This window comes from Haliotis cracherodii, unplaced genomic scaffold (genome assembly GCF_022045235.1).
Source record: "Haliotis cracherodii isolate W230 unplaced genomic scaffold, xgHalCrac1.p SCAF_13, whole genome shotgun sequence".
Lineage (NCBI taxonomy): Eukaryota > Metazoa > Mollusca > Gastropoda > Lepetellida > Haliotidae > Haliotis > Haliotis cracherodii.
Window position 1 is genome coordinate 33682863 of NW_027266268.1, and position 15046 is coordinate 33697908.

The following is a 15046-nucleotide window of genomic DNA, read 5'->3' on the forward strand; positions in this document are numbered from 1 at the left end:
TTATCGTTACGATGCAAACTTTATAGGGACTGTGTATTGATTATTATCTATAAAAATAATAAAAATAAAATTAAAATAGTACGATTCCACGAGCCTGTATAATTGTAAAGCTTGCGAAAATGTGTTTGCAATCGAGGAATTTATCATATATTTATCATATAAATGTATATTTGATATCAAATAAATGATATAATACATTCTCATACTTAATAACGAATGTCGATTGCAATTCATTCCTAACACTTATAGACTTGATACATATAGAGAAATTTTACTTGCGGTCGACAGTACAGATATTCATGAACCCCTCATGGAGATTAACAATTTAGTTAGAAAATATCGACATGAGCGGTATGTGCCTACTGATACAACATTCGTTCCCTTGCCAAATGACGCATGCATTGGCAAGACATATCTACATGATAAAATACACGCACGCCACACGTTCTCCTATTGCCCAGGTCTAAATGTATCACCGTTAATCTCTTTTAATAAAACCGAACAAACAATCTAATTCTAAACATACACGAATCCCTTTCTCGTGACTCTGAAATCGTACAAATATGTGAACATGCTCATTTTTTTTGCGAACGAGATCGCTACATAATGCAAGCATTGATAGATGTTAGTACCGGTAAACAGGTGCCAGGTCAGGGGCTTTAATTATGTACTATTTTCCTCAGAACATATCATCCCCGCATATTCCTACACCGTGTAGCATTGCATTTTTCAAATGTAATAAATAAAATCAGATTGCAGTAAATGTTTGTCGGCCTTAACGCTGCATAAAAGGGTATTTAATATAATCGATTTTGCTTCTCAGCTGTTATGAGAAGCCTACAGTCACAACATGTTGTTGGTAGTCGTTCCCGGAGTAATATTACCATTATGCAAATGAGCCCCAAGAGCCATTGATGCGCAGGATAAAATCTCAGAAAATGTCGAGACATAAACAACGACTGACCTGTCGATGGAAAACATTAAGCGAACAGTCGGCATGAACACAAATAGCGCTACAGTCTGTGATTATCTGCGTTTTGTCGCAGGTCCGTCCATTTTACCGTCTGCGTTCTAAGGGGAATCAAAATGACGAAGCGAAAGACTGTCGGCGGTGATGATTTGGATGGTGATCAATCGGTGCCTTTACCCATCCAAACCTTCTTTTGGCGTCAGATCAGGTAGATATTTGAAAGTATTAGATGCATTATAACACCTAGGTATGCTGTAGCGTTAGCCGTCAATATGCTCGCTTTGTATATGGATGATGTTAGCGATGAGCATTAGGCTTGACAGCGGGGTTCGTTCGCGTATCATCAAGTGTCTGTATGCAATACAGTGCTGGACAGAAATAACCTCCAATTGTAATGGGTTGTACTTTATGCTCCACCGACGTTTGAATTATGCGCTATGGGTGCGCCAGCATACTGATGGAGTGAATTGGTGATAATTACTATAGAAAGATTAAAGACAATTGTTATAGAAATCTATTAGTTTCAGTGAGAATTACAGTTAGCTTTTGGACCAGGTAGAAAATATGTTCTAGTTTTTCATTACTTGTTGTCAAAACTCAATGGGTAATGAAGTCAGATTTTATTATTTTAGGTTTTTAGTTGGTTATAAATCTATCAAAAGAAAACTTGATAAGGTATATTGTATCATGCGTCACCTATCTTTTGGTGGATCAAATCCTGAAGACTTAATGCCATGCATGGTGACTATGGCTTGGATCCCCTGAGAATCTGACACAGATGATCTTATGGTGTGTACAAGAACTATTAATCCTGTGAAGAAAGACTTTTTTGGGCAGGGCTTTTCCTGGCAGTGCTTACTAGATGGCAGCATTTGTAAAATATCAAAACCCCCTCTCAGATACTTTAACTGCCTACATATGGATCCCCTGTAACCCCCTCTGGATCTGATTGTGGCCAGCCTGTAGACACAGTGTTCAACCTGAAGCTCCCACTTTCATGGATGGTACCCCAAATATTATTACTTTGAAATTTTGAAATTTATCAACAACACTCAATCTCATTTACTCTGATACCATACCTCTCTTTGTGATTGGGACACAGGTGTCTGAATCGTCATCATGCAGCCATTTGATGTGCAGAGTTGTGTCCCCTGGGCATGTCAGAAACCTGTCATTGTGGTTTTGAATCCTGGTTCACCCAAATTATGTTTCTAGATTTGTCAGCACCATATCCCTGCTCGTTGGTTTCACCAAAGTGGTGGCATAAGACATCCTGTTCAAGATGACCTGCATCACTTCAGGCTTGCCTCCCACTTTAAGCTTACATGTCGTGATATAACTGGAATACTGTTCAAAGATGTGTTAAATCTAACTCACTCACTCACTCTCTGCATGAAGATCATAACAGGAGGTCCTGCCAGGTGAACTTTCATAAGTCAGCTTTTTAAATTCTCAGTATGAGTGAGTGAAGCATTCTAGTTTCTATTTCTTGAAAGCTAATATGATCAAGGAGTTCTGAATACAGAAATAGGAAGCTTCAGCATTATGTTTGTTGTGGATATATCCGTCATACCAAAAGACATAAAAGATGGTACTTGTTGTTACCCTGCCTGGTGCTCGGTATTAAAGGGCTAAAGCAAAGACTGGTCTTCTCAGAGTCTGTATGCTGTGTTTTAGTGGGAATTTTATGTTAAACTGCAGCATTGTATCTCAGAAGGCTAGCACTATAAATCAGCATCTGTCTGGACTAGTACAAGCAGCCACGCACACACAGGTGCTTGCACGTCGCTATGTGAGTGCAATAATCTTGAACCTGACGTCAAACCCCTCACCTCAGAATCAGGATTCCTTAACTTTTTTGAGTGACACATTTTGCTGTATATACATAACATAGCAACAATAATCAAGCATACTATAGAATGTGTATTTGTACTTCGACATGGTGGCTGTTGTGTGCTAATTAAGCCTGTGTTGTGTTCTTTCAGCCCCTTCATCCGGCCAAAACAGGGAAAGATGTGCGATGCAGCCTGTGTGGTGAGTTTACCTGTATTGAGTTTACCTGTATTGAGTTTACCTGTATTATGATCCCTTACTTGTAGTGGTACGATACACCGATGCATCGAGGTATCGCGATTTTTTACTTCTCGATACAAGTTTTGATCACAGTCACATACAAAGTAAAAAGTATCGATTCTTACCTTTTTATGTATTATTCTTTAATAAATGTTACACGTGTAAATTAGTAGTGAAAACTTAAACATCTTCATCCATCGCGCCATACCTGACACTGCCAACTGTTACTCATTAGTGTGCCTGGGATTTGTCTATTGTCTATGAAAAAGATGGTTCACGCACCACAGATAAGAGCACATACAAGTATTGTGATATGTATCGAATAGTGAGCAAGGTATCATGATACGTATCGGATCACAGGGTTGGTGTTTCGTCCAAGCCCTATCCCAAACCTCAGAGAAAATTTGCAGGCAATAAACAAACGGCCTGCGTCTGTCACATTTTGTTTACGGAGTATACCTCATAAACCATTTAAAATTTCTTCTTCACACTATGTATACACATCAGGCACACATTGAACTGGTGCCTTTTGATATTCCGAAAGTTTTGGAAGTTGTATTTTTTGAGTTTCTAGAACAAGAAGTTGGTTCTCAGTTCAAATGAGGGAAGGGCTCGTATCTGGAGCGTATTCATAAACCGTTCATTAAAATCTTCATGAAACTTTTATATACATCAACAGAGCTACAGATAAGCTGCGTATTTGCGTAAAATACCCCCCTAAAATAGTCAAAACCCAATTACTCAAATTAATCAAGTAACTTGAGTACAGAAACGCATGCATTAAATGAAAAACTCAAATGTATAAAACCGGCACACGTAAATACCCAATGAAGCCTTTTCATCGAAAGAGCTAATTTCTGAAACACAATTACAAGCTTATTTACTTCCTGAGTCAAGCCTATATATCTAGAAAAGTTACGTACATCTAAAACATTACTTCATTTTTTTAAAATCGTAAAATGTTCACTCAATTAGGGAAAAACCCAATAGACATGATAGAGTGATGAATAGATGAGTTAAAAAATATTGTTTACTCAATGAAGAATGTAATGACCCAATTAAAATAGAAAGCCTAGAGTAAAAACTCAATTGCTCAAAAAGTTTTTCTGGAGCTCTTCATCAGGCACGCATAGAACTTGTGTGTTTTGTTAATCAGGAATATCCACTTTCAAGGCAGGAAGTAGAAGACAGGGTTCGCTTTGTAGCGTAACTCATTAATGGCACGATATTTGGTTGTCTATGCTCATAAGGCAATGCTGAACTGGTGCCTTTTGCTTTTGGGGAGTTTTTAATTTTTTTTTAAAGCAATAATGAGTTATACTTTGGTTCAAATTCAATATTTATTGATGAAACTTTGTATGCACAGAGGGCACATCAGATACCATACATTCCTGTTAGGGTCCCCAGCAACCAAGGCGACTGAATGGATGGGTGGTCAGTAGGGCTGCATTGAATACACTATGAGGCGAATATGATTTGTATCATGAATATAGAGTAATGAATACGAATATTAATTCACGAATACAATAACAAGTCAGCAGTTGATGTATTATTTGTTATATTCAGCATGTTCGGTGAAGCAATAACAACATAAATTATTTGACAATTAATTTTGTTAATTATTAATATATTATACATATACATAATGCACTTATCAAGGTATTAGTATCTGCTTAAATGCGACACTGACCAATTACCACAATACTGTCAAAGTAAATAGTATAAGAGTGTTGTCTTTATGCATATAATATGTTCTTATTGGTATTTCTATGTAAATGCACATGCTTGCATATTCATAAATATTCGATTCTTGTGGCCACGAATAACAAATTCAATTCATGAATGAATACGGTTCGATTCACCGAATACACGAATGAATCGTAACAGCCCTAGTGGTCAGGCTTGGTGACTTGATTCTTTGTGTGATATTGTACCCTGACAGAGGGACTTGGTGGATTCCATTGAGCTTCAGAGCTCCAAATCAGCTGTTTATTTGCATAAAATACTCACATCATATCAAAATTCCCCATTAAGTGTGAGTTGTTTGTGTACAAATACATATAATAAATTCCAAAACCAAATAGTTTGAAATTGTTTAAGTTCTTTTAACTGTTTAAACATAATAACTGTTAAGAAACAAAACATGTTTGTTTTAATCCGTTTGTCATCCTTACGTTTAAACACATGTAACCATGGTAACAAAATATGAGTGTAGGATCTCATTTGCTGCTTCAACTTAACACTTGCTTCAAGGCCTGTTATAATGATTACAGGACATCTGATTACAGCAGCTGACATGACCAGGGTTCTAAATGCCTTGTACTTGACTAGAGCGACAAAGATGTGGTTAGAATTGGAACGGTTAACATAAATTCCTGGTGCCTACGGGTAACGCTTGGCTATCACATTTACTTCAACCTTGTGGACCCGTGAAGATCTGGGTAGAGAAAAGGTCTTCAGCAACCCATGCTTGTCATAAAAGGTGACTATGCTTGTCATAAAAGGCGACTAATTGAATGGGGTGGTAAGGTTTGCTGACTTGGTTGATGCATGTCATCGTTCCAATTGCGTGGATTGATGCTGATGATGTCAATCACTGGATTGTCTGGCCCATAGTCGATTATTTACAGACCGCCGTCATAAAGCGGGAATATTGCTGAGTATGGCGTTAAACAACAAACAAGGATACCATCATACCTTGTGAGACTGTGTATTATATAGAGCCAGTGATGTACTTTGAATGAATGAATGACGTTCTGTATGTATACATGGTATACTTGAGAAAAAAAATCCTCGACGCTAACACTGGTCCACTGGTCAGAGTCTAGTATATTTTCATAGTCTATATTGGTCTGGTGGTGTTAATGGGGATGAATAAAGTTTGTATGATGTTTGAAATCAGCGATAGATCAAGTCTACCCTCTAAGCACATTGTGTCTGGTAGAGATCCAACAGAACCAAAATATTTTTTTTGGTGCTTGTCGGTTGGACCACTGACAAATTTTAGTCGGTATCAAGTACTGGAAAATACCTCAAATTTGTAAATTACAAGTGTTTCTCTAGCTCAGACCAGACTTTTTGGAGGTGGGTTACAGATTTTTAGCATGAAAATGGGTGTGTTGGAAAAATAAAAATTATAATTCAAAGTATTATTTTTGATTTCCCTTAAATGTTAAGTTGGTAGGAAACTGTTTTGACGAACTTGAAATATTCCTGGTGGCCATATTGAAATTTTGCATTTGTGACATTTCCGTGACAAGGCCTGTGAAACTAAAACTTTCTATAAATAATCCCATCTGTAGTGTCTCTAAGGACTACTCAAAGAATTCTGAACCAACTTGAAACATCGATTTCATTTTTTACCACTACTCATTCCTGCATACAGTATGATATAGAAATTTGATATGCAGCAAGGTTGGGGTATGCAGAATAATATGTAGTACAGATACATGCCTTCATTGGTCCCAGCTATGCTGCCTCCAAACAGGACCCGTGAAGATTCTGGGGTAGAACAGGTCTTCAGCAACCCATGCTTGCCGTAAAAAGTGACTATGCTTGTCGTAAAAGGTGACTAACGGGATCGGGTGGTCAGACTCGCTGACTTGGATTGATGCATGTCATCGATCCCAATTGCGTGGATCGATGCTCATGATGTCAATCACTGGATTGTCTGGTCCAGACTCAATTATTTACAGACCGCCGTCATATAGCTGGAATATTGCTGAGTGCGGCGTTAAACAACAAACCAACCAACCAACCAACCTCTAAACATGCTTAGATTGTGTACAGAATTCTGATCTAACTAAACATGACCACCCTTATTTCTTTATGTTTCAGGTGGCTCTAGTTTTTCATAATGTTTTATTTGTTTCCACATGAATATGAAGTATATTCAAAATATATAGTTCAGTAGAAACAAGATAGTATTTCATAAGTAGCAGTCCGTCCGCATAGTTTCTTCGTTGCATTCAACATGTTCATGTTGCCGGGCATATGATGAGGGGGGATATGAATGTCATCTGGTCTGTCTGTCTGTCTGTCTGTCTGTCTGTCTGTCTGTATTTCGTTTTAGGAGCATAACTTGAAAACCGTTAAAGATTTCTCATCCAAGCTTGGTACATGTATTAACCAGGGGCTGGAGTGGTGCTTTTTTGCTATTTATGGATTTTTGCTAGTTATAATTTTTCCATTTCCATGGCAACAAGTTTGACTTTGACTCTGTTCATACTGGTATGTGTGAGTTCGGATCATATCTCTAACCATCTTCCCGAGGCAAGAGAGTTAACTGACTTTAAAAGTCCAGTTTACACCTTTGCCGAACTAGGCTGGAATTCCTGGGCTCTATCGTAGCGCCACCAGTGGCTGTTATGAGTTATGTCCCTTCTAAGCCTCTCTTATAGACCAATCAGATTCCGCCTCTCGTATCACTTGTATTTGCTTCAAACAGATATTATGTTTTCATGACGACAAGTTGGATTTGACTGAAAATGAGGGTAGTGTTCATTTCCAAAGCAGAGCACAAATGCTGTCGAATATTTCTGGATGAAGCTTGCTTTACAGATCAGCCTTGTGGTGAACTGGTGTCTTTGGATGATTTTGGATTTTGAAAAGTACTGAACAGCATTATTGTTTTCTTCACAGAACTGAAGGAATCCTATGGCAGTGAACCAAAAGTGGGGAATAAGTAGCCAAACCCCATTACACCAGACCGGGGGGATATGTCTTCTCCTGATGACTCTTGTTTTTTCTGTTTCCACAGCAACAAGTTTGCCTTTGACTCTGTTCATTGTGGTGTGTACCTGACCTAGAAATACAAAATTCCCGATCCTAATTCCCTGTTATTGTGTTGATAGCTCAAAAACTACTCTTATATACGGACAGACAGATTACCGGTGGATAGAAATGCTCTCATCAAGTGACACTTAAAGTAACAGTAAGATGATTTGTTCTTTCACATTCGTGGGGGCCGGGGGATTTGTCGTCTTCTGATGACTCTTGTTTACAGTATTGGATAATGCATGTAGATCCTTAACTATATTGCTGTCTCCATCTTATCAGCAATGTTTACTTAGAGATAATTATATGTCTGGTTGATATGGGGTATAATATGAAAACTGCCACAGACTAACCTTTTTGTCCTATACTATAACATCACATTGTAAAATGTATCTATTTGCAAGTGAATCAGAGCTACCGATAAGCAGAGTATTTGTGTAAAATATCCCCCAAAATATTCAAAACCCGATTACTTTCAATTGTCTTGAGTACAGAAACGCATGCATTAAATGAAAAACTGAAATGTATGAAAGCGGCAAGCATAATTACCCAATGAAGCTTTTTCAGCATGCGTACAACAGAGCTAATTTCCAAAACACAATTAGGAGCTAATTTACTTTCCGAGTCAGGCCCATATTTAGGACCATAATATACATCTGAAACATTATTTCATATTTTTTAAATCATAAAATGTTCACTAATTTTGGGAAAAACCCAATACAGTGATGAATATATGAGTGAAAAAATATTGGTTACCCAATGAAGAATTAAACAGTTAAACCTTCAAGTAAAAACTCAATTGCTCAAAAAGTTGTTTGGAGCTCTGGCCGTAACAAAGAGGTTGTACTTGGATAACAGTTCATCATCAGCGAATATTACCATGATATATATGGTATATCATCTTCTTGAGGCAAGGGAGTTCACTGTAAAAGTCCAGTTTCCACCCTTGCAGAACTAGGCGGCACTTATGGAGTTATATTTTGGCTGGACTAACGAGTCTATGCATAGTCCAATCAAAATCACGAAAAAAAAAAAAGTGTCACTCTCATAACATATATACATATAATATATATACAATAAAAGAATAAACTCAAGCGTCACTGTCATAACATATATACATAATATATATACAATAAAAGAATAAACTCAAGTGTCACTGTCATAACATGATATATATACAATTAATTAACAATTCAACAACACATAGATCTAATATATACTATTTCAACCTATCAGGATGTAGGTTTTATTATTTTGGTTATTTTGTATCCTTTGTTATGATGTCAGGTCTCAAGTTGTAATGTCCTGCTTATACTTTTTTGAAAATGTCATGTTGGCAAATTTTAAGATATCCGGTCTGCACTATTCCAAATCGGACATTTTGAAGTTAAAATTGGACACATCCAGCGCACAGACCAGTGTCGGATCCCTGCTTGAAATTACAAACATTCAATACCAGAAACTTGACAAAACCAGGTACTCCCCAAATGGTGGCCTCAAGAAAGTTTATTAAAGAATATCAATGTAATGATATATGCAGGCTATTCCGGGAATGTAGCTTGTTTTATGTGCCTCTAGCTAATTCAATCAGAATTCCAATATTAGCAAAAATCTATTCCTTTTCACTGCTGATTTACTGCAAGAAGAAAGCATATTGGCACATGTCCAAGAAGTTGTTGCCACAGAAACGATTATTTGTCGTCCAGTAGTAAATTCACAGAGCAGTACTCGAGGTAGCGAACCGCCAGCTACGTGACTGGATTGCTATTGATTTTCTAGATGTTGGAGAATGGCCTGTCTCAAACAAGGACATATAGTATTACACACTGACAGACTCATAGACTATCAGTAATATGGTGGGATGCCGTAACGGTCGGAGTAACGCCAGTGTTAGAGGAAGTATTATTTAGCTGGTGGATTAGATAAGAGATGCTAGTCACTAGAACTGGAGTAGACCATGGACGATTGTAATATGTCATTGTCGGAGCTTTATGGAGCCAAGAAATGGCAATATTGGAATTAGATTCCTGATTCACCCTGTATTCACTCCCACCGTGCTGCAGATAATATTTATGGTTCTGGTCACTGAAGGATCGTTTCACCTGTGACCTTGAAATGTTATCCAATAATCAGGGATTTACCTGGGGCGTCAATATTTGTCAGGGGACTCAAATTAATAACTGGGGGGTCCAGCCAAGACGTTTGTTTGTTTGTTTGTTTGTTGTTTGATGCCGCACTCAGCAATGTTCCAGCTATACGAAGGCGGTCTGTAAATATTCGAGTCTGGAACAGACAATCCAGTGATTGACATCATGAGCATCGATCCACACAATTGGGATACGATGACATGCATCAACCCAGTCAGACAGCCTGACCACCTGATCCCTCTTAATCTTACAACAAGCATAGTCGCCTTTTACCTATTCTACCCTGGATCATCACGGGTTCCAGCCAAGACGTGGATATGGGGTCGAAGGCTAACGACATGCGATACATTTCACTTCATTATTGGAGTCAATTCTAAATTTGTATGCATATCAGGGATTTGTCTAAGATTCCAAACTAGTTGTCTTGAAGGCAAATGTTTTTTATTAGGTTCAATATTGATTTTTAGAAGTCTTATTGTAATAGGTAGTTTTTGTTTATGTTATTTGAAGAATTGAATTAATGCAATAATCTAAAGTAAGCATTAAACAGGGTTAGAAATTGGCATTAGTCCTATAGTCCTTGCCAAACTGCCCAATAGTTAAGGTATCCTAAGGACTACCATTATAAGGACTAGTTGGCTAAAAAGGTTAGTTTCTCTCGCTGTTAAAGCCAAATGGTTGAAATTGTCACTTGTCCTATAATCCTCACCTTGCCAAACTGCCAAACTGCCCCATCAGGACCAGTAGAAATTTGCCAATTTTTACAAGGACTAGTGGACTAAACGTGTTAGTTTCTATCGCTGAAAGCCTCGTCCTCCTTTTCCTTGCATTGTAAACAGTATCATGATTATCTCAGCAACCACTTTACCAATGAGGCTGATACTTCACAACATTGTTTCCACCAAAGATGAAAGCTGAATTTGTTCAAGAGGATCAATCTGATTCTGAAATATGGCCACTAGATGCCATATTGAGTTAGATATTTATTATGGCCGATAGTCGGCCATATTTGTTCATAATGTCATCAAATATGGTATTTGTTTAGTTTGATATGGGATCAACACGTTTGTTAACATTTTGTTGACTTCATGTTAGGGCTGGGATGATACACCGACTATCTGATACGTATCACGATACCTTACTCATGATCCGATATGTATCATGCATGTGCTCGTATCTGTAGTGCGTAAGCCATCTTTTTCATAGACAGGATGGCCAAATACCTGGCACACTGACGATTTTCAGGTGGCAGTGTCAAGTATGGCACAACAAATGAAAATATTTATGTTTTCACTATTACCTTGCACTCATGAAACCAATAATAAAATTAAGTATTATGTGCAGTAAGCTTAAAAATCATCAAAAGTCTGACACAAGACTTCAACATGTTCATTGCCTGTTGCCATGGTAATGTTTCCGAAGTGTTTGTACTGAGAGTATAGTCAAATACATTAAAGTTGTTTTTTGTTGTTGTTTTTTTTATTATTTATTATTTACTAAAAAAATACTGAGATAGAATAGTCTAACTGGACAATTTCTTCAATTTTGCGATTCAATGAATAGATAATTTGCCTTGCCCTGGGCATTGTTTTCATCACAACAGTGTTTGTTTGCAAACAAATGACACAGATAAAGTGCAATATATCTAAGAAAATATAAATACCTGGTGAAATTTCATGGTATCAGTAGATACGGAAAATTTGAATCCAAAGTATATCTACAAATAAATGGAAACAACTGCATGCTTGTTTTCAGTTCCAATTTAGTGTGGATATTTTTACAGGTAACCAAGCTGTACATTAAAAACAGCATGTTTATCTCAAAACTAATCTATTTTAAAAAACAACAAAAATAGTCATCACGATCATGAACCTCATCAACATGTATTAATTAAATAAAAAAGTGCATTATTTCCTAATTTTCCCAACCAGATCACTGACAGCACCTTCATCCTCATCACGATGAAAAGTCTCGTTTATCAATTTTGTACATGTTGTACCAGTGTCAGCAATATTCCAGCTATCATGGCTATATGTCAGTGGTCTGTAAATGATAGAGTCTGGACCAGACAATCCAGTGACTGACATCATGAGCATCAGTCTACGCAATTGGGATACGATAACTTGCTTCAACCAAGTCAGTGAGCCTGACCACCCGATCCCAAAAGTCGGCCTTATAGATAAGCATGGTTTGCTGAAGACCACTTGTAACCCGGATCCTCACACGTTTTTGTAACGGTTCATAAAGTAAACGTAAAGACATGTCAAAGGTGTGACTACATGAAATACAAATGTGTTCTTGGTGATTTGCTTCTTAAAAATTAGAATCTGTCCCATCTAAAATAATTTAAGGAATGTTTATCCAAACCGTGTCATTATCATGATTATGCCTTAAGCTACCATACTTTGTTTCCCATTTCAGTCGTTCGAGCGTGTGGTCGTCCAGAACATCCTCCACGGCCTGTCCCCGAGCCTCTGCGAGGCCATCCAGAGCGTGTCCCGCTGGAAGACCATCCAGGCTGCCTTCCCCCACTTGATGCACGCCAGCTCCAGCCTTCTCACCGTACGCAAACAAACCCATCCAGACCTGAGATTCGGACCCAGTGAAACCAAGCTGCTATACACCCTGCACTGGATCATGCTTGATGCTGCATCGGAATGTGAAGATGCTGACACCGAGAAACGTGGCGGCCATGTTGCCAAACACATCGGCTCGCCTCTGTACATGCACTCTCTCAGCACTGTGCAGCTGTTTGTGTATCTGTTTGCACCTGTTATCCATACAATGAAAGATTCAGATTTTGATTCTTTGAAACTTGAGAATGGGTTGAGATTGTGGCAGCCGCTCTGGGATTATCGTCAACCAGATATCCCCTGTTTTTCTACTCCTGTTAAGCCGCAGAGAAGTGTCTTGAAAGCTACGAGGAACTTGTTGAAAGTCAACACAAATGCTGCAAACATCTATATTGGGAAAGGAACATCCCGGGAGAATTTGTTCTGCTTTGGGGAGGAATCCACGAGCCGGAACAGTTACACAGAGCCTCAGTCACCAGGGGCTCCCATTGCGCGAATGAGCGACATATGCGCCTTCTCCGCAGCTGCATCAGATTCCCACACTGCTACGATGGATGTTATCTGTGAAAATTGCAACACTGTAATGCAGCTGCGACCCAATGATGGCCCTCTGACCTGTCGGTGCGGTCAGAAGGATACCCTAGTGGCTTTCCTGCCAGACTCCAGACTGTATGCTTTTCACAAGCTTACATCTGCAGTGGACAAGGATTATGTAAAACAGAAACTTGCAAGTGCAGTGACCAGCGGTACCCGGGCTCCCGAGGGACCGGATATCCTCAGTGCGAGCTACTTGGATGTTGCAGTGTTGAGGTGTCTCTTCTGTCTGAACTGGAACGAAGATGGAATCTATTGGGCGCTGAGGTACATGCATCAGAGGATGCTGGAGGTCAGTGATGAGTATATTCATATAGAGCAGTGTGAGAGAAGCAGGAGCAAGTCTCTTCCTGTACCTGACCTTCAGGTTCTGGCTGGTGGACATAGCAAAGCCTGCTCCCCTGAGGACCGCTCTGCTGGAGTAAGTCCCACGAGCCCAGACTCGAGAGCAACATCTCCCCATAGAAATATATCCCCGACAGACCCCAGACACTCTTTCCCTCCAGTGGGTTCCTTCAGTGGGCCAGATATGAGGAAAGAGCCACCTTTTAAGAAGATTAGAGTGATCGAGCTCAAGCAGTTCTTTGACACAGGCAAGTCGTTCTTAAGAAAGAAGGACAGCAGTGAGTTGGATGGCAGTGGATCCCAGTCCCCTAAAACATCCAAACATGACCATGGAAGCAGCAGCCACATCTTCTCACGGGCCTTCAGGGATGATTCCTCTAGCTCTTGCACAATCTCAACCCTTGACACAGAGTCGGATGTGATCAGACCCAACTCGGCCATGGGAAGCTATGCTGGGTATGGACGGGACAGGGATGACAGGTTCGGAGGGTTGGCATCAGGATTTGGAGCACAGAGGAAGAGTATGCCAACACTGCCTCAGTCTGATAAGGAGTCGTTTGGGAGCAGCAGTCAACACAGTGGACAGGATTCGTCAACGTCTTCACAAGCTGACATTCACTTGAAGCCAGAGCCCATTAAGAGACCTATAATTACAATCACAGAACACAGCCCAGAACCAAAGAACTTGCCCAATCTGTCTGCATCCAACTACGAACTCTCTGGGGGCTCGGACAACCGGGATGATGACGGGCTGTACCCTAACTTGCCAAGGAGTATGACCGACTCGAATATTAGTTACAAGCCCGAGGAGGACATTCAGGAGGTGTCAGGGTCAAAACATTATATTCAGGACAATGGGCACATTAACTATAAGGTTGTGCTGAGAGCGGTGCACTTTGTAGCCATGAACGAACGATCGCCTCGGATCTGTGAGGTGCTGCTGAACATCCTGAACTGTCTTCTGGACCTGGACATCATCGAGACCAAGTCCTCCCCGCCCAGGTCCCCCGCCACCCCCGACAGCCAGGACACCACCGACAAGCCACCTCCTGTTGAGAAGCCAACAGAGTCAGACGGGGACAAGGATATTACAGCGCATAGCCTGGCCATGGATAGCTTGTTCAGGTACAACAGGAATTCATGTTGGTTTAGATTATGGGGGAAGAAATGTTTTCTATTTCAGGCCAACTAAAAAGGGGTAGGAAGATCTGGCTTTTTTTGCACTTTTTCCTCTTTGATAGTGGGAGTCCGTGTAATCATGCTTCTAATGACAGTAACATGTTGGTGTACTGATGACTAAATCAAGATTTATCTGTGGTGATTTATGCTGCTGAAGAAAAATGGTTTGGGTCAAGGGTTCCGGATGAGGTGGTTTAGAAACCGGAAAGACACCTTGAAAATTATTATCCATATTTCTTAAAATTATGTATCAGGTTTTGACAATATTTATGAAATATGATCCATGTTTTGTTTTTAATTTTGATGAAGTTTGAGAATATGATCCATTTTGTTAATAATTATATGTTTGTTTTAAGAAATATGATAAGTATCATGACCATCCAACTGTT

The 15046-nt window shown here is 39.4% G+C and overlaps 1 protein-coding gene across 1 annotated transcript in view; it reads left to right on the forward strand.

Annotated features, from left to right (window-relative positions):
• Positions 1 to 915: 915 nt before the first annotated feature.
• Positions 916 to 15046, forward strand: part of LOC139459877 (protein unc-80 homolog) — a 112246-nt gene continuing 98115 nt past the window's right edge. The window contains exons 1-3 of the mRNA XM_071241591.1: positions 916 to 1178; positions 2956 to 3004; positions 12388 to 14603. Of these exons, the coding sequence (XP_071097692.1) occupies positions 1087 to 1178; positions 2956 to 3004; positions 12388 to 14603 (2357 nt within the window). The 5' untranslated portion in view covers positions 916 to 1086. The remainder of the gene's footprint in view (positions 1179 to 2955; positions 3005 to 12387; positions 14604 to 15046) is intronic.